At 37.2% G+C, this 25065-nt stretch overlaps 2 protein-coding genes and 1 pseudogene across 14 annotated transcripts; 1 reads left to right on the top strand and 2 right to left on the bottom strand.

The window, feature by feature from the left end:
* Window positions 1-1743: 1743 nt before the first annotated feature.
* On the top strand, window positions 1744-8671 carry LOC120081584 (transcription factor TGA2.2-like). Of its 13 annotated transcripts, none has more exons than XM_090315566.1 (13): window positions 2028-2519; window positions 2606-2703; window positions 2781-2840; window positions 2920-3013; window positions 3889-3959; window positions 4344-4437; window positions 4662-4733; window positions 4830-4889; window positions 6046-6123; window positions 6242-6293; window positions 6555-6826; window positions 7716-7964; window positions 8334-8671. In XM_090315566.1, the coding sequence occupies exons 6-13, from the start codon at window positions 4372-4374 to the stop codon at window positions 8478-8480; spliced, it is 996 nt and encodes a 331-aa protein (XP_090171692.1). In that variant the 5' UTR covers window positions 2028-2519; window positions 2606-2703; window positions 2781-2840; window positions 2920-3013; window positions 3889-3959; window positions 4344-4371; the 3' UTR covers window positions 8481-8671. The 13 variants fall into 13 exon arrangements, with proteins under 13 accessions (XP_038892536.1, XP_038892532.1, XP_090171691.1 ...); XM_090315560.1 differs by having other exon boundaries at window positions 2054-2519; window positions 3889-3964; XM_090315564.1 differs by lacking the exon at window positions 2781-2840 and having other exon boundaries at window positions 2023-2519.
* Window positions 8672-13349: 4678 nt separating this feature from the next.
* On the bottom strand, window positions 13350-14391 carry LOC150035207 (uncharacterized; annotated as a pseudogene).
* A 1524-nt stretch (window positions 14392-15915) lies between these two features.
* LOC120081402 (LYR family of Fe/S cluster biogenesis protein) lies at window positions 15916-24545 on the bottom strand. Its single transcript, XM_039036241.2, has 2 exons — window positions 24130-24545; window positions 15916-16287 (listed from the first exon to the last, which is right to left on the bottom strand). Exons 1-2 carry the CDS (start codon window positions 24340-24342, stop codon window positions 16102-16104), a joined length of 399 nt encoding a protein of 132 aa, XP_038892169.1. The 5' UTR covers window positions 24343-24545; the 3' UTR covers window positions 15916-16101.
* Between the last annotated feature and the right edge of the window lie 520 nt (window positions 24546-25065).

Genomic DNA, 25065 nt, shown 5'->3' with positions numbered 1-25065 from the left:
TGTCTTTTTTTTTTTTTTTTTTAGTTTTAAAACTTTACAAAATCATTTTCTTTTCTTTTTTTAAATAACATTTTTTTAACTTAAAGAAAACCAACATCCATTAATTACAAATTTAAGACTCCATGTGTCACTCATTCATAACTCTAAGGAGCATTCTTTAATTTGTCCAAATTGATGATTTGGCCATCATGTCACCATCTAGGGTATTTTTTCGTTAATGTTTCTTTTTGTCTTATCTTTTTCATTTGAACTCCGATTTTGATGATTCAAGTGACATTAGAATCGTTGTCCTGAGTTCTACACTATGAACTATTCAAAATAATAAAATTATTAGTAAACAAAATCAGATTTTTTTTATCATCAAGACATTAATTAATTATTTAATTGAAATTAATTGATTTGAGATTAAGGGCGAAAAAACCAACCTGAAATAGTGGCTAAAAAATAGCATAATGTTAGTTGGGGTGTTCTTGTCACAATAAATCGAACAAATTTGTATGATATTTTTTAAAAGCAACCACCTAAATCTATTTTTTGTGCGCAACCCTTTAGTTTTCTTCCTTACAATTGATCTTAATTATTTATTTATTTTTCTTTATTTATTGATGAGCATCCAAGGGACATTTTTCTTCCTTGAAATATGAGGAAGAAAATTAGAAGAAAGAATACGTCGTGTATTGCTCAATATATTAATGTTTTTTTAGTTCAACAATAACATGGTGAGATTTTTTTTTTTTTTTTTTTTTTAAGAAAACAATGGTAAGGAGTTGTAAGGTAAGGAATTCAACTAAATATGACCATTTTTATATCTACTTGGCCATATTTAAATTGGTAGCTATTAAAATATTTATATAATATTAAATTTATCTTTATCCATCAATTATATTTTTTAATTAACCAATGATTAATAGTGTCTATGTGTGGATCTACAAATTTATAAATACATAGTCTATTATACTACTAATTAATATCTATGTATAATTAATAGTCTTTTAGTTCAATAATATGTGAGAGTGGAGATACAAACTTTTAATATGTTCAAAATATATATATATATATATATATATATATATATATATATATATATATATATATATAAATAATATTTCGGAATCTTAAGTTATACCCATCTCTATGCAACCCACTCCAATCACACAACCAATATATATAAGGAAAAGGAGTTTACCACAAGAGTCTTGAACCAACTCAGCAAATCTTCTTCCACGTGTATGCTATGACAATATGAATTAACTTTAATTATAGGGAAAAAAATATACTTTTATTCTAGTTTCTATTTGATCTCTATATTTTAAAATGTTGTACTTCAAGTCTTTAGGTTTTGAGCTTGACTCCAATTTAATTAATAGGTTTCAAAATATTACAATTTTATCTTTAAGATTTGAATTTTGTTTCAATTTGATCGACAAGTTTTAATATTTACACTTTTTACCTCATTTTCACTAAATACTTACTTTCGATCGTGTACTTAATGTTAAATGTTTATTAATTAATTTAAAATAATTATAATTAATTAAGTTTTATTATTTTTTATCACGTTTAAAATTGATTTTAAAAATCAACTTCATAGCTAATTTCTTTCGGAAAAAAAAAAGATAAAAATAATTTTATAATTAAGGACATATAAAGTTTAAATCTTCATATCCCATTTATTATCGGGAGAAATGGACGTAAGTCCACCATTCATTCGATTAGAACGTAATTCATCTCTCTCCATGTTGCATTATTCCACAAATAGCCCAAAAGAAGAAGAAAATTTTGGGTGCTTCCGAAGTGAGTGAGTCAGAAGATTGGTCAAAGCGAGTGGCAATGGTGTATATGTTTTCAAATTCAATCCCATGGCTAAAGTTAGATCACTGACATTGCTCCAACTCAAGCTAAGATTGAAAATACCCCCAAAATTATCAATGTCAAACCCACTGACCTTCATCATCACACACAGAATTAGAAAAAGGGGCAGAAGGTAATAATTGGGCATTGGAAAGTTGAAGATTTCCACGCAATAAAGTAAAGAACGCCTTCTTGAGATTGGCTTGGCAGTTGGCACACAGCCGAACGAAACGTCCCTCTCTCCCTCACCTTTCCCACACTTGAATCCAGTAATACACGAGCGCCACCTCAAATCCCCCACCATCTTCGTCATCCAAACTTCTACTGCCTTTACTTTGCTTCACCTCCCACTTTAACAGAGCCCTCAGCTGTAAGCAAGGGCTTTCATGCTGATTATTTACTGCAACTGTTCTTGATTTCTGTCCCAAGTTCGTTATTGGGAAGGGGGGCCTTCCAATTTTTCCATTTCGCCTAATTTAGCCAACTGGTCTCGCTTGTTTGCGGTCAAATACGTGCTTCCAAGTCTTGATATGCCACTTTGACTTGTTTTGGTTGATTTTGACATCTGGGGTATTGTTGGTTTCTGCTGAGCTTTGTGTATTTTTGACTGGTTACCGCTGTTTGGCTCTTAGGGGGTGGTGTAGTTACAGGGAGTAATCTGCATCATTTGGGTAAGTTTAATTTCATGGCGTTTCTGGGTTGATGGTAACCGAGGTATACTTTGTTTGTCAAGTTCGATTGATTTCCAGTTGATTAGGATCTTTATGTGAATTTGATCTCTTTGGTTGTACGGGCTGGTGTTGAGTTCCATGACTCAAAAGATTGTGGCTAACATCCTGGTGATCCTGTCCCTTGGTAATTCTTACTAATTCCATTGCTGTCCTGGTAGCTTCCTTTTCATGGTTGATACCTGATTATATCTTCTCTACCAGGCTTCTTGCTATTTTTCCTGGCCTCATCGGTTGCTATGCATATATCTGAATCTCCTGCGAGTATTTACTCATAGTTGACTAGCTGAGCTTTGGGGCTTTTGAATTTGGTGTCTTAGACTTATCGTCATGATGGTTGTAGGGCGAGTGGACCAGGCAAGTTGAGAAAGAAATGAGAAGAAAGTGGCAAGCGGGATGCCAGGTTTCGGTTCAGAGATATCCATTTGTAACCAACTGTAAGTTCCTTCCCTTATATTTGCTTATGGCTGCTCCAAGCTGTGTGAAATTTTAAATCTTGAGCTATTTGTCCTGTCGTTTCTGTAATACTAAGAACATGAAAATCAATTTGTGAGCCACTGTTTGCTTGTTGACTAGCTGCATTCAAACATAATGATTGCTTCAACTGCTAGTTAGGTTCAAGTTGTTGGACCGAAAATAACTTGCCGAAGTCTCAGTTCTTGGGCACTATTGCAAGTTTCAGGTGGAATATGGCTAATGCTATTGTTGTTGTGTATCATTAGCCTTGATTGCCCCCTATTATTATTTTTTATTTTTTTCCTTCCGCCTTCATTGACAGTAGCTTCTTTGTTGCATATATTTATTTTCTACTTTGGTTGTTCATTGCTCCTTTCTGCCTATGGCTGTTGATTTTTTCCCCTAGCATCTTTAGTTTACATCTTTGTATTTTTTTGGGTTAAGTTACAAACGTGGTCCCTATGGTTTGGAGAAAGTTAAAAATTAGTCAATGTGAGTTTAAAGCTAGAATTTCATCACTGTGGTTCTTCACCTTTAAAACATTGGAAGGTGCTGAAGTTTTTCCCTTTTTAGTCTCCACTGTAAATTGTAACCAACAAGGTAACCACAATCTGTATCCAGATTACCTTAACCCAACTTGGTGGATGTAATTCCATGCGGAGGCCACAGTTTTCTATTCACACCATTAAAGAAAAAGGAATACTTGTTTACCTTTCCAACCCGCCTCTAACAACTGCTAATAATTTCTACTGTTCTGGGTGGAAATTCTGCTAAGAGAAAAACACACGCCCACACATTTACTTGTGCATATATGTCCTCTTCTGTTGGGTAGTAATATGTTGAACTCTTGATGCAGAAACTGCGCTTTAGAGTCCTTTTAACAAGAGGCCAAACAGTTGCTTGTAACCTTCTATACTGGAACCTTTGGTAAGGTGAGTTTTATTTGATTGCTGGTTTTATGTCCTCTCATAAGTTTCTCTACCTCTGTTTTCTTCACCTGTGATGAGTGGACAAGCCTTGGAAGTTCATTTGTCTGTAATTCGATTATCTTAGTCTCACACACACACACTCAGCATCCACATGACATTGTGGCGATTCAACTTGAAGTTCACTCATTATGGTCTTGACTCTTGTATAAGCTCTCATGTTAATACCATGTATCCCTGTAGTTTGTTTTAAATGATGACCTCACAGTCATTACATTAAAAGATCCATTGGAAATTTTAGAATCCATGAACAGTGTTGTCCTTTTCAGTCATACTGCCACAGCACTTCTCATACAGTGATGCCCTTGGTTTCCTTATCTTGCAGTATTACAGAGAACCTCAAAGTATATGCAATGACTGATGTCAGTCCAAGGACTGATATTTCTACTGATGTTGACACCGATAACAAAAACCAGAGGGTAATATGTCTTTCATATTCAACTGATGTGCTATCTTGTACAACCTTTTTCATTTACATGATTCAGATTATTACACATTATGTAGGGTATAGGATTTTGTTTAGACTGTAAAGGTTGGCACGTTTGATTTTTCTTTGAACTGCATAGTTTTTGAACACTCCGATTCATCTTTAGTTCCTGAGAGAAGTGTTGATGATGATATGTATATTCTCCCACATTTACAGCTCGATATGCTTCAACGGATTGATGTGGCTTCTGATTCCAATGATAGAACAAAAGATAAGTCTGATCAGAAGGTTGTACCCATACATTAGTTATGTAATTGATATCCAAGACGCATCTTCTTGGTAGTGATGACCTTGTGTGACGATATTATATTTTTCACTTTTCAGACTCTACGTAGGCTTGCACAGAATCGTGAAGCTGCCAGAAAAAGCCGACTGCGAAAGAAAGTATGGCTCAATATTTTGTATCCTGTTTTTATTACAATTCTGGCACTTTGTTGTCATTGATATTGTTTAGTTCAGAAAAGAAGCTTTTAATTAATAAAGTACAGTAAAGTTTAATGTAGAAAGGCATCTCATTAAATTGGAGGACTACAATCTCCATCTAAGGGAAAGAAAAAGATGATAACTTTTACCTAAATAACTTCAAAGATCGTAACCGTGAAAGTTGAAGCAGAAGAATGCACTTGAACTTAATCTTACTTATCACTTTTGATGAAATTAATAGTTGGTACCACTACCATGTTGTCCTATACTCTCTACCAAATGATAACTTAAAGCATAGTCTTTATGTTAAAATATCAAGTGAAGATTTTAGAGTTCTTGCACTGCTAGTCCCTTTCAGTTGAACTGTCACAGCACTTCCAATTAGTGACTTGTCAACCGGTCCTGCACCTTATCTTGAGTATTTGGATCGCCTACTTTTGCTAACCTCCAGTAAAATGATTTTAGTTTCTTGAAGTACTTGTGATTTCACATATCCTTACAAAGGGAAGGAAAAGTAGCACTGTTACATTATTGACCTTCTGAACTCTGGCATCTCTACCATCATAAACTTCACCTTTAGGGGCAGAATTAAACCCTTTGTCCAGTGCAAGATGAATGCCTCTTTCTTTATCCCTTCCTAAGTTCACAGCTCCCTCTTCTTCATCATTAGATTTAAGACTTCTTTCTTCCTATGATTATTATCTTGTATTTTTGGCTAAATTAATGGCTTTGAGAATATTTATTTGATCGAATTTCCTGATCACACGAGTAACAACTTAATATTAGGCGCATTAGGACATCTGATGAGAGCTGTTATCTACTACTTTGGCTCCCTTATTACATGTTTGCTCAACTTCTATCTAATCTTTATGTGAATGTTTCTTCTTTTTTGTGTATTTTTCGACCTTGTGACCCTTCATCATTTTGTCTCCACCTATTATTCTTGGAGGCTGGTTTAATCGGTTGTTTTTCAAATGGTGAAGGATCTGGTCTATAACCTTTCTCCCTGACCTTATCAAATAGATCTCAGTTATTAAGATTACTTGGTTAGTTTAAAATAACAAATGTAGTGAGTCTCAATAAATCCAACTTGTTCCCTGATCTTATCTATATGTAGGCATATGTCCAACAGCTGGAGAGTAGTCGTTTAAAGTTGACCCAACTAGAGCAGGAGCTTCAGCGAGCACGGCAGCAGGTTGCCTGCATTTCCTTTTCATGATGATTTACTTACCTATGTATTGTATCTCTCTTGTTCTCTACCACTCAAGTTTCAATCTCTTCAAATTTCCTATAAATTGTGTCAATCTGTTTAGGGAATCTTCATATCAAGCTCAGGAGATCAGGCCCATTCGATGGCTGGAAATGGTATTTTTTAGTTATTTTGAATTATGACATTTACTTTCAAGAGAACCTGAAATTTGAGATATGATTATGTTAGTCTGTGAGACATTGTAATCTGACATGATTATGAGCATAACTCAGTTTCATTTATCTCCTGCATCATAATTGATATTTGTAAAGTACCCTGATTATGTAACCTTTACAACTTTTTGGCAGTAAGTGTGTTTTCTTTTAGCTATCTTTTCAGTTTGAAGTTGCATAGCATCAGCTACTTCACATTTGCAGGGGCCATGGCATTTGATGTGGAATATGCCCGTTGGTTGGAAGAACAAAACAAGCAGATCAATGAACTGAGAGCAGCAGTAAACTCTCATGCAAGTGATACTGAACTTCGAATGATTGTCGATGGCATCTTGGCTCACTATGATGAGGTTTTTCGGCTAAAGGGCATCGCTGCAAAGGCTGATGTTTTCCATTTATTGTCTGGCATGTGGAAAACACCTGCTGAAAGATGTTTTTTGTGGCTTGGTGGTTTCCGTTCATCAGAACTCCTAAAGGTGTGCTCATTTTGGTGGTTCATACTAGGTTTGGCAAAATTTCTCGTAGGGCCGGGGATTGATGGGGTCAAACCGAGGAAAATTTTCGGGGCCCCACTCATGGGAGGGAAGATACTCTAAAATACTTGAGCCTTGTTTGGATTGACTTGAGAAAAAAGTGTTTTTCAAAAAACTTATTTTTATTTAAACACTTTTGATAAAAATGGATTAAAATACACTTGAAAAGCTATTTTAAGTAGTTACCAAACACTTCAATTTCTTGAAAAGCTATTTTAAGTGGTTACCAAACACTTAAATTTCTTCCAAAATGATTTATTTTTCAAATAAAACACTTGAAAATGTAATCCAAACATACCCTTAATGAAGAACGAAGGGAACTACATAGAACAACAAATAAGTATATGAAGGGGATATGATATGAACTTTTGCTAATTATGTTATTTCATTGTTCAATTTTTGCTTCTTAAGTTCATTTTCATGCTAGCAATAGCAATATAGAATATGCTATCATTAGAGTGTCGATATAATTAAATTTACCATAACCCATCAACTTAAGCTTTTAAATCAATTGGTAATTTAACATGGTATCAAAGCAAGAGGTCATGTGTTTGAGTCCCTGAAATGTCATTTTTTTCCCCAGCTATATTGATTTCCATTTGTTGAGTCTTTTACTCATTTTTATCCCCACAAGTGAGGGAGAGATTTAGAGTGTTGATACAATTAAATTTACCATAATCCATCACCTTTAGCTTTTGAGTCAAACTGTGATTTAAGAGCTATATGTTTGACACAAAATGTTGAACTGCTTTAACTGATGTTTTGATGTTAATACCAGTATGAAATAGAGCTCTGAGTTTTGAGCAATACTAAAACTTCCATTCTGTCGCAGCTTCTTGTCAATCAATTAGAGCCCCTCACAGAACAGCAGTTGGTGGGCATATCCAACTTGCAGCAGTCCTCCCAACAGACTGAAGATGCATTGTCACAAGGCATGGAAGCATTGCAACAATCGTTGGCTGAGACGTTATCCAGTGGATCTCTTGGCTCCTCGAATACATCTGGCAATGTGGCAAATTATATGGGTCAAATGGCCACAGCCATGGGTAAACTTGGTACCCTCGAGGGGTTTATTCGTCAGGTATGCATAACACATTTTTTTAACTTTCCCCCCAGCACGCTTAAAGAGAAGAAAATGAATTCTGCCATTTATCTTTCTATGAAGTTGGGAACCCGTCTTTTCTTGCATATAATGTCCAAATCTAGATTTAGATCTCATATTCAGGCTCTGACTCGCATGCTTTCTAAAAAATTTGAGTTCGAGCTTACATGGTCTTTACGTATCTTTCTATCCTATGGATGTATACACTAACTAGGAACCCCTTTCTGCTTCACATTCACTTATGAGCCAAAACTCTTTCCATTTCTAGTGCTATATAAAGATTTTCATTATTGCTTTCTTTTCTCCTTTTCCCTGTTTGGGATTTTGGGGTTCAAAAAAAATTAACAGGCTGACAATCTACGGCAACAAACACTGCAACAAATGCATCGGATTTTGACAACTCGTCAGTCAGCTCGTGCACTTCTTGCAATTCATGATTACTTCTCTAGGCTACGAGCCCTTAGTTCCCTCTGGCTTGCTCGCCCGAAAGAGTGAATAGCTTTTTGATTTCTCCTCAAGTATATCGTGGAAAGCATTAGATTAATGATTTAACAATTGCTCGAGTTCTCAATTTTCATTTGTGTGCCTGCTTATATGGTATCAGTCTTGTGATGATCTAGAGATGCTATTTGTAATAAGCTGTATGTATCTATATGTTATTAAAAGCAAATCCCTTTTTTTGAAAACAATTCTATTCCTCCAAAAGAATGTATAAAAGATAGAATGCCTAGAGGAAGATGGTTACAAAAATGTCAAGAGAAGCATGCTAGGTCTTACAGGAGATTACTGCACACCTCTTTTTTGCCATATAATTTTCCATATTATTGAAAAGTAAGGGATGCCATATAAGCAAAAGCCTAGCGTTGGGAATATTAGTCTGTAAATTATGTTTGCGCAAATTCACATGATATAGAAACCTAGATTTAGGTGACCTTTTTATATTTAATTTGTAGATTCATAATTTATGAAGGTCAAGACAAACCTGTACCTTGTAAACTCATGCTCATAAAGATTCATCAAGTGTTAGTTTATAGACAAACATACTTGCTATGAGTCTAATTCACATGCCCAATGTTTCTTATATGTCTTGTCAAAATTTCCAGAAGATGGATGAGAAAGTTTATCCGGGTCTGTGAGAAAGTGATATTTAAGAGAACCATGTAGAGCAGTTGGAAGGAGGGGGAAAAACCCTATACCACAAACAATGGAAAAGTGACATAAAATAGTTACCTTCATGTTGAGCTTGGTTTGACCATTGGTTAGACGGGGGCTTCATCTTATAGCAATTTAGTACAATTTGTTACTATGGTTATTTTGAATACAAATAATTGTCTTATACTAAGGTTTGTGATTTCCTCCACCTTGATGAGACTTGAGAATGGCCTTGTAACTTTAGAGAGCTGGTTGAGCTCTTCGAGCAAGTACAATTGCCCGTGACTGAGGTTGATAGGAAAGATCGTGTGACTTGACTCTCTTGTCACTCTGGTGTATTTTCAGTAGCTAATGCTTGAGAATTCGTGCATCTTAGGTATCCTATGGTGCCTTGGTCTGACCTTTGATTTATAGATAATATTCCTATACATTCCTTTATTGCCTAACTTGCTATTCAAATTTTGAAACCGATTATAGTTGTGTGATCGTATTAACAAGTGTTCTGATATAGTTAATGTGTTATGCACACTAATGGAGTTGAGTTTAGAGACCATTTATTCTTTGATTGCCTTTTTAATTAGGCTGTCCAGGAGTTTTGCTCTTGTGGAGAGGGGTTCTACTGGGGTTTCTCATTGAGATACTGAGTTCAATTGGATTTGTCACTTTAGTACGGGTAATCACTTCAAATGTAAAGTTTCGAGAGTTGCTTGGTATGTTATTATTTGTCATATTTGGCACGAGCACAATTTTTGTATCGGTAGGACTACTTTACATCCTCCCCACGTGATTAGGCAAGTTATGCGATCTGGTGTTTCTTTATTGCTCTAAATGGCTTGGGACTTAGGGACTCAGGAGGACTCTTCTCTTTAGGACATTTTTTCCTTGAATTATGGGTGCTTGTTGGTTTTTTGTCATCGTTCTTTTCTCAACTCATTTGTTTGTCTTTTAATTGTGCCTTGACCCCCAAGCAATGAGATCCAATTCTCTTTATTACCATTCAATATCTTTGAAAAAAAAAGTGAGAATATTTTTATGATTGTCATCTTATATTCACAATCTCATAGAGTGCACGATCTTACTTGAATAGGATCTATTCTATAGATTGTACAACTATATGATAGAATACTAAACTAGAAATGGAATTTTTATTGAATTCAAGAAGAACTGAAATAGAGCATATGGAAAAGAAATGATAGTTCTACTGCTCTTCCTCACAAATGAGAGAAAAGCCCTACCCCAGCCTCACAACCACAAAATATTCAACAACCTCCTCCTCCTCCTTCCCTTTTAAACGAATCGCAAATCCCCTAACTAAGGGTCCCCAATCGGCATGGACCCCACCTTCTCAACTGAAGCACATTCATCTTTTCTAAATTTTTCCATATTGCCCTTATTCTTCCTCCTTTTATACTGAAACAATATTGGTGGTCTATTATTACCTTCCCCCTCCAAATTTACCTTGACCTCAAGGTAAAAAGTTGGAATATTGTTTCTGAAAATCATCCATCATTTCTCAGGTTGCCTCATGTCTTGGAAAGCCTTTCCATTTCACTAAAACTTTCCGATCATTGTGTGAAGGATTAAGACGACATCCCAACGCCTCATCTAGTTCAATCAATCATTTATGACATGCATTCACAAATGGATCCACTTTTTAAACCTCATACTGTTGTCCCACCACCTTTTTCAACTGTGATACATGAAAAACAGGGTGTATGACTGTTGTTGGAGGGAGTTCCAGCTTATAGGCAACCAACCCAATCCTTTTTACAATTTTATACGGTCCAAAGTACTTAAGAGAACTTCACATAATGTTGTTGTCGTACAGAAATTTGTCGATAAGTTCGGATTTCAAAAAAACCAAATCTCCCACCTAAAACTCCACATCGCACCTCTTTTTATCAGCACATCGCTTCAGTTTGTCTTGAGTCACTCTTAAATGTTTCTTGAGAACATGTAAAACCTCATCCCTATCCCTCAGTTGTTGATCCAAGGTAGCATTAAAAGTACAAGTATCTCCATAATAAATCAAGAGAGGTGGTAAACGCCCATACACAATCTGGAAGGGAGTCATCCTCGTCGACACATTAAATGTGGTATTGTACCAATACTTGGTTCAATACAGCCAATTAATCCATTCCTTTGGTCGCTCTCCACAAAAACATCGCAAATACATTCTCATACTTTGATTAACCACTTCAGTCTGCCCGTCAGATTAAGGATGGTAAGCAGTGTTTCGATGTAGTTTAGTGCCTGAGAGACGGAATAGTTCTTGCCAAAAGTGACTCATGAATACTTTGTCTCTATCAAATACAATGGACTGTGGAATCACGTGATGTTAACTACCTCTCTACAAAACACATTGGCTACAACTTCAGCATTCAAGGGATGTTTTAAGGCCAGAAAATGTCCACACTTACTCAATCTATCCACTACAACTAGGATTACATCGTGACCTTTTGCCTTTGGTAACCTCTCTATGAAATCCATTGAGATGTCAGCCCAAACCACATCAGGGATGGATAGAGGCATCAACAATCCTGCTGGTGATAGATCTATAGTCTTGTTTCTTTGACACATCATACATTCCTCCACGTATTTCTTTACATCTCTCTTCATTCCCTTCCAATACAACTCCCCTGATAAACATTTATAAGTCCTCAAGTAATTAGAATGTCCTCCAAATACTGAATCGTGATATGTGTGCAAAATGGTGGGAATCAAAGAAGATGTCTTAGACAGTACTAACCTCCCCTTGTATTTCAACAATCTTTGTTGTAAGGAAAAGTATGTAACTCCCTTTTCATTTTGTTGCAACCTAGCTTTGACATCCTGTAATTAGAATCTCGTTCCACCTCTCTTTGAATGACCGCAAGGTCCAATAGAGTAGGGGCAGTCAAGCTCGCGAGCTGTACATCGGGTATCACTTGTGATAACGCACCTGTTGCTCCATTTTCAAGTCCAAGCCGATAAATCACCTCAAAACCATATCCCAACAGCTTCGCAACCCACTTTTGATGTTAAGGTTGTATGGTTCTCTGTTCTAACAAAAAATTTAGTGCCCTCTGATCAGTCTTGATTACAAACCTTCTCCCCAACAAGTATGGTCTCCACCTCTGCACAGCCATGACTATAGCCAGCAACTCCCTTTCATAAACCAGTTTGGCTTGATCTCTCATAGATAATGGGTGACTATAAAAGGCAATCGGACGTTTCTATTGGACTAACACAGCTCCAATTTCGTGGCCTGAAGCATCAATTTCCACCTCAAAAGGTAAGCTAAAATTAGGCAATGCTAACACGGGTAAGGTCATCATGGTGTGTTTCAACTTCTCAAATAACTCTTGAGCTTCTTCATTCCACTGAAAGGCACCTCCTTTCAATACTTGAGTTAACGGTGCTGCAATACTTCCATAATTTTGCACAAAACGCCTATAATACCCTAACAACCCCAAGAATCCACATATCTCCTTGATGGTCTGTGGCGCTGGTCATTCCAAATTAGCCTTTACCTTCTCCGGGTCCACTTCTACCCCCTTGCCCGAAATTATATGCCCCAAGTATTCCACACGCTCCTTAGCAAACTGACATTTTTTAAGGTTAACATAAAGTTCATTTTCCCTCAAAGTAGTTAACACTACTTCCAGATATTGCAAATTATCTTCCAAGTTCTTACTATACCAAAAACTCGTAATGTCTTTCAACATTTAAAGATGGTGTTCATCAAGCTTGAAACATGGAGGGAGCATTGGTTAGTCCAAAATGCATTACCAAAAACTCGTAATGTCTTTCATGGGTTCTAAATGTTGTCTTCTCTATATCTCCTGGGTACATTCTGATCTGACGATACCCTGACTTCAAATCCAACTTAGAAAATAACTCTGCCCCATTTAATTCATCAAACAGCCCATCCTTCTTTCTCACCAACAGCACGGGGCTTGAATACAGGCTTGTATTGGGTCTTATGATCCCCGAATCTAACATTTCTTCTACCAGTTTTTCCATTTCAACTTTCTATTGGTAAGCATAATGATAAGGTCGCACGTTTACCGAATTCGTTCCCTCCTTTAAGTGAATGTGGTGCTCAATACTTCTTCTCGGAGGCAGTTCCCTTGGCCACTCAAACACATCCTCAAACTTGTTCAGCAATGTGAGAATTGATTCAGAAATAGTGTAGACTTATGCTATTCCATTCCATTTCGCCATTAATACTCCTCCTCCCATCATTCTACATTCAATTAAAAAGCCATGGTCCTCCTCTGTCCACAATCTCATCATACTTTTCAGACTCACTCTCATCTTCGTCAAACTAGGGTCACCTTGGAGAGTTACCTTGCGAGTCCTATGATTGAAGGTCATGGTTAAGTTCTGCCAATCCACCTCTGTCTTTCCCAACGAATGTAGCCACTGCATCCCCAAGATAACGTCCACTCCTCCCAGCTCTAACGGTAAGAAACTGTGCCTCACCCTCTATTCCCCAATCATAAGCTTAACCTCCTTACATATTCCCTTTCCCTTAACTGTCAAACCAGATCCCAAAACCACTCCATAGTTTGTGGTTTCTATTATTGCCAAGAGTAATCACTTTACTAACCTTTCAGATATGAAATTATGTGTTGCCCCGCAATCGATCAATACAACTACTGGGTCACCCCTTATTTCTCCTTTGATCTTCATCGTTCGAGGGTTGGTCAATCCAACAACCGAATTCAACGAAAGTTCTGCCATTGTAGACATTTCCTTCTCTACAGTTAACATTTTCAACTCTATTACTTCTTCTTTCAAGTTGTTCTCCGCGCACAGGTCCATTTCCTCCATTTCGCATTCACAATCAGTAACCTCAACTCTTGGAGTTCGCGTCCTTTGCAACGATGTCCCACCGAGTACCTTTCATCACATCTGAAACACAATCCCTTCTCCTTCTTAGCTTGAAATTCAGCATCCTTCAATCGTCTAAACGCTCATTCTCTCCGATTTTCTCCCACAGGTACCCCTCTCAACGTTATCATTCTCATCGGAAATGACTCGATAGTTCTTTCACCCCTCCAATGTTATTTACTTTATTCACAGCATCATTATTCATTTTAGGACTATTTAGGGTTTGGACCTTACCTCCGAATGTCTTCGCCCAACCTGCCTCTGATCGCGCGTTTTCACGGTCTTCAACTCGTTGGGCCAATTTCATCATTTTCGCTAGCCCAACCAATTCCCAACATTCAACCTCTGTTTTGCCCCACGGCGCAAGCCCATACATGAACGTCTCCTCCAACACTTCATTAGAAAGGTGTGGTAAAAGGGCCACCAATTTGTCGAACAAATTCCGGTATGCCTCCACAGTCAACTCCTGCTTAATCACCAGAAACCTTCCGTAGATCGATCCTTCTCTCAACGATCGAAAATGAACCAAGAGTCTCTGCTTTAAGTCCTTCCAATCTTTAAACGGTTCTCGTCCTTCTTTGGATCGACACCAATCCAACACAACCCCATCAAAACTAATCACAGTCACCGTCATTTTCTCCGATTCAGTCAACTTATGGATCTAAAAATATCGATCAGCTCTGAATAACCACGAGTCTGGATCGCTTTCACTGAATATCGGCATTTCAACCTTCTTAAATTTACTTCGGTCGTTCACCAAATCTTCTACTCCCGACTTGGCCGCATTATTCAACGCATCCAGAATTTTGTCATTTGATCCCTCGATTAGCTCGCTCCTCGATCCCTCCATTACCTCCATTGAGATTACTTTTCCCTTCGTCATTTCTGCCACATACGAAATTAACATCTTCTGGTGCTTCTCCACTTGCATTCCCAATCGATCAATACTCTTCGCCAAGGATGCTAGATTCTCCTCGATGGTCGGCAGCTTCTGCATCTCTACTCGAAGTTCGGAAATCTCCTAATCCAACAGCTCCAACTTCTCCTCAAATCTCTTTTGAGTCATTTCTCCCAAGTGAGTGCTCTAATACCAATTTGATAGAATACCAAACTGGAAATTGAATTTTTATTGAATTCAAGAAGAACTGAGCAGAGCATATGCAAAAGAAATGATAATTCTACTACTCTTCCTTATAGATGAGAGAAAAGCCCTACCCCAGCCTTACAACCACAAAATATTCAACAACCCTCACAACTCTCCCCCATTCCCTTTTAAATAAATCGCAAACTCCCTAACTAACTAAGGGTTCCCAGTCGGCATGGTCCCCACCTTCTCAATCGAAGCACATTCATCTTTTCTAAACTTTCCCATATTGTCTTTTTCTTACTCCTTTGATACTGAAACAATATTGGTGGTCTATCACTATGTTCCTTGAGTCCTAAAGAACATAGGATATTCAAATGTAATATTCTTTTTTTGTGAGTGAAGTCATTGTTAATGATCATTTTGGCCACACGATTGTCAATTTTATGGTTGGATTTAAGTGTCGTTCAGTTGATTTAAGACATGTCATTGACCAAAAAATCAAAAATACAGTGGTGAGATTCTTCTTGAAACTTCAAGACCTAAAAATATATTTACCCCAATCAAAGATGGGTAGATTTCGTAGTCCAAATGGGTTTTGCATTCTTCACACCTCACAATTAAGATAATTCCGATCGTTCTGCCGCAGTTCATATACATATATTTCTGAATGAGACCACCACATTGTCCCTTTTCAAGTTTCATAATGTTTTGAACTTATAAACATGCCAGTGATAAAACGAAGCCGATTGGAAACTGGGGGAAGCAGCAAAGCTAGAGTAGACACCATTTAGGCTTTAATAGTTACGAACGGAGTAAATAGAACCAAAGATCTTGGATTGATTTGCTTCTGTAAAAGCTACAGCGGTTATATAATATACCAACAATTCAATCCAACAAAAGGATCAAATAATGTCAATTGTCCAGAGGACAGATAGTTTCTTCATTATTTCTCAAGATCACAAATTAAAACTACGGATGTGTCATATTCAAGGATGAATTTCAAAAGTAGTTACTCTTGTAGAAGTTCTTGAGAAAATTGGATATGCCCTGATCCTTGGCGCCCAAATCTTGCACAAGTCCTTCGCGACCAACCACATATTGACCAATGATGTGATGCCGTTGCTTTGCATGTTCAGTAATGTTACCAAGCTCTTCCATTCCCTTGAAAAGAAGCATATCAATCACCTGTAAACTTAAAAAGTCAGAAACTGGTTTTGAAAGGGGGAAAAAAAAGATCAGAAACTAGTCAAAATAATCTTCACATTCGCAGTCCAACTCCAAGACAGTGCAAAGAGCAGCATCCTAGGAAATAAAATAGACACTTTTTTTTTTTTAATAATCAAGCAAAGATAATAGCCTACAAGCTAAAATCCAACTCATTTTTTTGGAAGGAGAAACAATTTCATTAATAAATGAAATAAGAGAAAAACGCATAAGACCAATAGATGAATTACAAAAATAGCCTCCAACTGGAGATTAAGAAAGAACTATAAAGAGTATACGAGTGTATATTCTTATATCAAAAAAGACATTAGAGAGTGCAAGTTCCAAGAAATGATCAAAATTAAAGGATACCACCGTAAAGAGACAACCATTCCTAGCACCCTAAAGAGCCCAAAAGAAAGCACAACTGAAAGCTTTGTTTTTTTTTTCTAATGAGAAACATTCAATCATAATTTCATTGATAATATGAAATTAGAAAAGGCCAAACATGCCAACGAGATTACATGATGGTATTCCTTTGTGCTATAAGTGAAGTAAGATTGTAATCACAAAAAAAGGGGTAAATTTACACCAAGACAGAAGTTTACAATAGATGATCTATGAATTGTGAGAGTTTCTGTCTTAAAAAATACGATGATTCCGTTCATTTCATATAAGCCAAACAAAGCCTTTGATGATGAAGCTCCACAAGATCGCCTTTTTTTTCTTGAATGGATGATCAATAAGAAGCATATTTAGCAGGATATCTAAGCTACATCAAGAAGTCAGATGATTTGGAACAAGCCAACTCTTCTTACAAAACTGCTGCTGATTCTCATACACGCTTTAAAGACTTTCAAATTGATGATCTTGTCATGATCCATCTCAAAAAAAGCCCGCCTGCCTACTGGACAATTTTCTAAGTTGACAAATGTCAGCTTGGTCCTTTCCCCATTTTGGAGAAACTTGGCAATAATGTTTATCGAGTGGATTCACCTCCAAACATGCGCATCAGTTGCCAACCTCTCTCTCTCCCTATCATGCTCCGAATGCTTTTGCTTTAGCTTCCTAACTTGAGGTCGAGTTTTGTTTTTAAAGGGAGAATCTGATGTAGGGTATCTTTTAGTTGTTAAAGATCTTATCTTTGTTGGATCTTGGTTATCATGTATTTTTTTTGTTGTTTATTTCTTGTTTTCGGGTGGTCCTTTTTACTGGCCTCATCCAGTTATTAGTCCTATGTTTTGGACTTGTTTTTGTATTAGTTTAGTCTTTTATCTTTTGTTTTATAGCTTTAGGCTCCAGTTGAGTTAGTTAAGCAACTACCTTTCTATTATTAGTTTTTCCAGTCTATTTAAATGGCTGTTTCCTTTCATTAATGGAACTTTTGAAGCATTATTTAGAGATTACTCTCCTTTCTCTACATCACATCACTTGACCGCTCCATCCCTCCAATCTCTCCCTCATATACAATTATGCAAAGGTGCTCACATCAACAACCATTGGGTGAAAGGAGACTCAACCTACCCTGCCCATCACCATAACTGGTGCACCTCCGCTTAAAAAAAATATTGATCTTAGTTTCTAGCCTTCACCAGGAGATTCTTAGTAACAGTCCTTGAAACACACTAGGAAGCCGCTTCTGTAACATTTAATATGTTACACTTAACTTACCATACACGAGATTCCTAGAAACTACAATTTGCAGTTCTGACAGACTTTGGCCTCACACTCCATCACAAATAAGGCTTTTTTTTTTTTAAGAATAAGGGCTTTCATTTAAATATATATATATATATATACACGGGCATACAAAAAAACCCTACCCACAAAATAACCCCCTACAGGAAAGGACTCCAACTATGCAATATAACACCTATAGAATAATTACAAAAGGTCTTAAAAACCGAAGCCCACAAAGAAACATGAAAGCGAATAAGGGAACACACCTCGCCAGGGTCCTTGTCCACCTCCTCTAAAAATCCTACTATTCCGCTCACCCCACAAAACCCACAAAATTGCATACACCCCAACATGCCACAAAAAACGACCCTTCTCTCCACGAGGCAGATTGAGGAACTACTCGATCATAGCACTAACACCCCTCTGACGAGCAAACGAAAGGTCCACCCCTCTAAAAATCCTACTATTCCACCCACCCCACAAAACTCACAAAATTGCACACCCCCTAACATGCCACAAAAAGATGACCCTTCTCTCCACGAGGTAGATTGAGGATGAACTACTCGATCATAGCAAACACCCCTTTGACGAGCAAACGAAAGGCCAAATGTTTGGAAAAAGCACTCCCAAACAGCTAGAGGAGGTTTAGTGGTTGCATACCATGGAGGAGTTCCCTTTTTCCCTCACTATCACTAGGTAATCCGCTGTGGATCACCTTCAGCCCGTGATTTCCCCAACAAAAGAAGGGGGAAAAAAAGTTCTGACAGAGTCTGTTAAATCTTCTAGGATCCATATGCTCTAAACTTTACCATTCTACAAGGAAAAATAACATGACCCAGAAAAATCCAAATTTCTCATGGAAGCAAATGTATCTAAAAATTTAAGGGGAAATAGTCAAATGTCAAGAGTCAAACCGCTAATCAATTTTTTTTGCGTGTTTTGTCTTTATAAAACATTTTGAACTAACCTCTAAAGCAATGAACATAGCGGATGGCACTAATCACACAAATGAAAGACAATAAACCAAATTGGCAGCACCTGATGAAACAAATAAATGGATAAATTGCAGGCATAGGCATGAATAATATTAGTTAATGCATATGTCGAATTTTATTTTTTATTTTTAATAGATCTTTCATTGCCAAAAAAAATAAAAGAATACAAGGGTATAAAAAAAAAACAATAATCCAAGTCCACAAATGAGAGCATCTTGAAGGTTCTCCGATCTAACCAAATATGACCTAATGAATAATTATAAAGAACTCATTACTGATGCCCAGAGAGCAACGCTGGAATTTTTTTAGGAACCAAACGTCAAAAGGTTGGGTGAGGTTTTTTTGACATTCTGCTTACGTTATATTTGCATGAAATTACCAAAACGAAACCTCACGCATGCAAATTGGCCTCTCGCTCTCCTCACTCTCTCGATATCCACTCTTGCTCTCCTCACTCTCACTAGGTCTCCTCTCACTCACTCTCGATCTCCTCTCTATCTCTCTCGTCGGCAACACCCAACCTCGATCTCCTCTCGTCTCTACAATGCTTCAATGGCAGGTGACGGATGGAGGAAGGAAAATTGGGCTCTATTTTTTGTGATCATATTTTGTAAGGCACACCTTGAGAACAAGGTGTCTTCGAAGAGCGGAGTATTGTAAGACCCCTAGTTAGGAATTTGTTGGGATAATTAGTAGAATATTAGGATGGGCATATTAGAAAATTGTTAGTAAGTTAGTTAGGTATTTTTACTATAAATAGAAAGGGATGGGTTGGAGAAAGGTATGAAGAATTTTGTGGGAATTTCTTTTGGGGAATTGAAGGAGAGAGTAGCCCTCTCGAAAGGCTATGGTAAATTGTAGTTTCATTATTGATATTGCAATATAAATCTATCTTTTACAGTTCTTATTTGTTCTCGAGTTTTTGAGAATTTCCTTGTTAGGTGGTATCCTAACAAATTGAGAAGAAGAAAGGAAGAGGAAGAAAATTAAGAGTAATTTTGTGACTTTAGATGATGATGATGTAAGCAAGAGGACAAAAATTTTATGTTTCAAAGAGGGACAAAAACCATTTTGGAGTTTGAGATTGGGTCTATTATACAATTATATTTGAAAGACTCCCTCGTAACCCCATGAAAGATTCTATTATTTATTTCACCCTAAATGTCCCACAAATGGAAGAGGAACTCCTCAATCACGAATGAAAGATTCTATTATTTATTTCACCCTTCCATAAAAAGACCTCCTCTCGCTCCAAACCACGAATGGAAGAGGAACTTCTCAATCATAACACTAAAATCTCAGTGGCAGGCTAACTGATAGTCAAACACCTCAAGTTCTCGAAGAAAATGTTCCAAACCAATCGCACATAAGTATAATTTCAAAATAAGTAATCTAGATCTTTCTTTGCCCTCCGACCAAGAATACAACAAAAGGCCCAACCAAGGACAACATCTTCCTCAAAGGCCTATCCAAGGTATTAATTCTTCAATCATAATACTAAAATCTTTGTGGTTGGCTAACTGATAGCCAAATATCTCAAGTCCTCAAAGAAGATGTTTCAAACCGATTGCATAAATACAATTCCAAAATAAGTGATCCAGATCTTCCTTTGCCCTCCGACCAAGAATACAACAAAAGGCCCAGCCAAGGACAACTATCTTCCTCAAAAGTCTATTTGGGGTATTCCCTCTTCCATGAATAACTTCCAAATAAAAAACTTCACATTCTTTGGGATTTTCACTTTCCAAAGGAAAAAAAAAAAAAACCGAGTCTCTAAAGGGAGAAAGATTCGACAAGTACTGAAAGAGAGATTTACAAGAAAACCCTTTTCAAGGGCTAAGACTCCAAACAACAAACTTCTCCCTTACCTAACCTCAACAAAGAAAGGAGGGTCATAACCTCTTTGTTTCCCTATTGGACAATGGATGCCAGAAACCAAACAAGAAACAGAGCAAGCTCCCCAAAAGCAACAAAACAATTTTTCTTGGCAGAAAAATGATGAAGATGAAGAAAGTTGCTGCAACAAAACACATTCTTTCCCCTTCCTCTTAGACTGTTAATAATATTTTTTTTAGGGACAGTACATCGACCGACTCATCAAATACTCTCACATACCATAACAAATTAAGGAGCATGGTAGTCTCATGGAACTTTCGCATTATTTATACACTATTGAATTTGGACAGGAAACCAAATGCATAGACAAATGAAACATACAAAAACTCTCGAGAGGCTTAAAAAAGGCACCTCAAATGGAGTTTTTTTCTTTTCTTTTCTTTTTTTTGTTTTTTATTAAGGAAACATAACTTTTCATTGTTAAAATAAAAAGAGACTAAAAAAAGGCACCTCAATCAGAGTTAATTGACCCAAAATAAGGATTCGACACTCTTGTTTCTTTTTTTTTTTTAAAGGAAACGGATCATTATATTATAAATTAGAGAAATGAGCTAAGGCCCATAGTACAAGAGGGTTATACAATGAGCAAAGCAAACGGAAATACTAAGACTTCTTTAGGATCAAGAGGCGCACCCGGACGTCTCAACTAGGTTGACACCCCCTTAGTACCCTCATCACATCTAATGTAACAAAAGAGGAGAGACAAAACACTAAAGAGAGTACAATGCAAGGTACAAAACCAAGAAACAAGCCAAAACAGAGGGGGATAATTAAAAGTTCAAAAAGTACGTGTGTGTGTGTGTGTGTGGGGGAGGAGGGGGGGGGGGGGGGGGGGGGGGGGGGGGGTTGTTGTGGAAGAATAAGAGAAGGAAGGCATCCAAAAAGATTTATTGCTGTCCAAAGGGGGAAGTAGAGATGATAGCCCCCCAGTTGAGATTGAAGTCCATTAGACTATAAGCATTGAACGGTTTGGAGAGGATGCACCAAGAGTAAGCTTGACGACGGGTTTGTTGTGAAAAGTCCTTTGATTTCTTTCGAACCAAAGGTCTGCCAAGAGAGCTTTTATTGCATTACACCAAAGAAGTCGGTTGGGGTTGTGGAGGTTAGGACCAGCAAGAAGTTGCAGCACGTTGCCTTTGAAGTCGTTGCACATAATCCATGAGAAATTGAAGAAACACAGCAGCTTTTCCCAACACCAAGCTGAATAGGGGCAGGTGAAAAAAAGGTGAAGGGAGTCTTCACTATCGTGGAGGCAGAATGGGCAGATTGAGGGCGAGAGGGAGGTTGAAGGCTGCTTCCTTTGTAAAACAGCGGCTACATTCAGCTGTCCGGATAACATTATCCATATGAGAATGTTGACTATTCGAGGGCTTTTAGTCTTCCAAATGGCCGAGTAAAGAGGCTTATCCAAAGGGGAGAAAGGGGAGAGGTGCACTTTAAGGAAGTTAACTGTATAAGAACCAGTGGCTGAAATAGACCATACCCTTTTATCAAAAGAATCAGTTAGACTTCTATTTGCGATTTTCCCCAACAGCTCTTGGAAGGCCAGCACTTCATCTTTAAGCAATCTTCGGAAGGAAATGGACCAAGAGGCTAAGCGGTTGTCCCAGTGATCAGTAACTGAACCATTTGGTAACAAGGTGATTCTGAATAGGCTTGGATGGATATTGGGTACTGAAGGGGGAAAGACCTTCCCATGGATCTAACCAAAAAGCAATTCGGCAGCCATTACCAAGTTTAAAAGTGGCCAAGGATTCTATCTTAAGCCAAGTCTTTGAGATGCTAATCCAAGGGCTTTTCAAGCTTCTACCGCCTTTCCCTGCTGTGTGCCAATCAAATGAATCTTTACCATGAATACTTCTGATTACTTTGCCCCAAAGAGAATTTTCCTCATTGAAATATCTCCACCCCCATTTAGCAAGGAGTGCTATGTTCATTGATCTGAAGCCACCGAGGCTGAGGCCTCCATCTGCTAGGGGTTTTTAAGCCAAATCCCATTTAACCAAGTGGTTCAGCTTGCTGCCGGTGTGTCCTTCCCAAAAGAAATTTCTTGTTATCCTTTCCATTCTAGAGATTACTCCTTCGGGCATGAGTTAGAAGGTTTGAAAGAACTGATTTGCATAGAGTGGCTCTTCCCCCCTTAAAGAGGTTAAATCTCTTCCACTTATCAAGTTTAGTTTGGAATTTGTCTAGAACCGGCGGCCAAAAGGAGACACTTTTCGGGTAATCACCTAAAGGCAACCCTAGATAATAGAAGGGGAGGTGGTCAGCCATACAATTCAAAGAGGCTGCTGTGCTAAAAAGTTCATTGTCGTCCATATTGATACCATAGAGGACTGATTTTTCCCAATTAACTTTCTGCCCTAAACACCATTCAAAGAACTCCACGGTATGTTTAAGCTTTACAAGCATGGAGCTGTCATACTTGCAAAACAATAAAGTATCATCCGCAAATTGAAGATTCCGAAAAAGAGAACTTCTCTAAGAGAAAAATATAACTTTTTTGTAAAATTGCTGTAGCAGAAAGAAGTAATTAAATGAGTTCTAAGCCAAGATTCTTTCAAACTTCTACTTGTACGCCTATCTTCAATAAACTCCTTTGAAGAAAATTCTCCCAAAAAGTCAACAATTGATGGGTTATCCAACGAATGTTACCATCAAATTCACCTTAGCACTGAAGAACAAATACGTTGCGAAATAATGTCCCGTAATTTTAGAAGAGTCCAAGAAAAACAAAACGGATGGAATAGATTATCCACGAAAAACTTCGTGAACGGACGAAAGAATGCAACTCATCAACTTTTTCCACCTTATGGCAATTGAAACCCAATCCTTCCGCCCCACACAATTCAAGGCCGCCTAACCCCCCCCCCACCCCCCCCTCCCCCCCCCCCCCCCCCCCCCCCCCCCCCCCCCCAGGGCGTCAATTTCTATTTGATTCAGCAAATTTTTTTAAAAAATAAAATAAAATAAAAATAAATAAATAATACCCTCCAGAATGATAGATTTACATTGACTACAAGAACGAGAAAGATAAGCCCTCTAAACTCTTTTCTTCATTTTCTATTTCTATAGAGCTTTCGTTTCAAATGAATGGAAAAGACTTCGATGTCTCTAATCGACACACAGGGAATATTCTTCATAGTTTCTCAACCCATAAAGGAAATGAAGGATTCAACGAAATTCCTTAAGCCGCCCCCAAAATCATATAGAATTAAGAAGCAAATAGAGTAAATTGCAGGTACGAGAAGACCTTAGGATCGGTGACGTGGGAATTCTTGCGGATCTCGGAGGCGATCGTAGAACGGAGCTGAGAAACAGTAGTGACATCATCTAAGTTGTAAATGTCCATGATTGCTGGCAATGATCTACATGCTGATCTGAAGAAGTCGAAGACCCGATTCCGGGCTTCTTCAAGGCTCGCGGAGTTCGGCGGAACCTTCAGACCTCGAACTGTGAATGCCATTTTCTGATTTTTTTTTCTTCTCTCTGCTTTCGCCGACTCGATGAGTGAACTCGCTTGGCTATTGCTGTTAGCGCTTCCTCTCACAATCTTCCACGCCCCTGCTTTCTTTTTCCCGAGTTCTCTTCCGCTTCCGGGGTTTTTTGTTTTTTTTCTTAAAATTTATTTATTTATTTATTTTGCAGATAATATAATAGATTATTTTCAAGTAAAATGAGCCAACTTATTTATAAATATAGAAAAATAACACTAACCACCATAAACTTCTATCACTACATTTTGTTATATTTAAAAATATTTTTAATAGTTTTATCATTTAATATAATTACCTTCATATAATATATAAATTATAAAAAGTACCTTTCAATATTTTAAAAGATTTTTTCTTTTTTGCAGAGGTATACTAAAAATGTTGATATATGCAATACTTTCATTCACTCCCTAAATATTTTGAAACTATCCTTACATTATTAATTTATAAGATTTCGTACGAATATTAAGATCTGAAATGGTGTGATTTGAAATTTAGGACATCTTCACATCATTTAATATCTCGATTTTTATATGAAATACTAAAATATTTCTACTCAATGGTGGTTTTAAAATAAATGAGAGAACTTTGAAGCATTCTTTTTATATATAAATTAACTTAATAAAATCCTTAACATTTAAAAAATATATTTTAAAATTATATACTAAAAAAGTTTTTTTAGAGACTATTTGGGA

This window comes from Benincasa hispida, chromosome 7 (genome assembly GCF_027475165.1).
Source record: "Benincasa hispida cultivar pf3 chromosome 7, pf3_genome.v1.1, whole genome shotgun sequence".
NCBI classification, from domain to species: domain Eukaryota; kingdom Viridiplantae; phylum Streptophyta; class Magnoliopsida; order Cucurbitales; family Cucurbitaceae; genus Benincasa; species Benincasa hispida.
The sequence above is the reverse complement of the archived record's forward strand: the minus strand, read 5'-3'. Positions and strand labels throughout refer to the sequence as shown.

Excerpts from the sequence above, each read along its gene's own strand:
- LOC120081584 (XM_039036608.2), top strand. The coding sequence starts at position 4,372 with ATGACTGATGTCAGTCCAAGGACTGATATTTCTACTGATGTTGACACC. Across the intron at positions 4,734-4,829 it reads AAGATAAGTCTGATCAGAAG|ACTCTACGTAGGCTTGCACA; the intron begins GTTGTACCCATA and ends TTCACTTTTCAG. Across the intron at positions 4,890-6,045 it reads AAAGCCGACTGCGAAAGAAA|GCATATGTCCAACAGCTGGA; the intron begins GTATGGCTCAAT and ends ATCTATATGTAG.
- LOC120081402 (XM_039036241.2), bottom strand. The coding sequence starts at position 24,342 with ATGGCATTCACAGTTCGAGGTCTGAAGGTTCCGCCGAACTCCGCGAGC. Across the intron at positions 16,288-24,129 it reads CCCACGTCACCGATCCTAAG|GTGATTGATATGCTTCTTTT; the intron begins GTCTTCTCGTAC and ends TTAAGTTTACAG.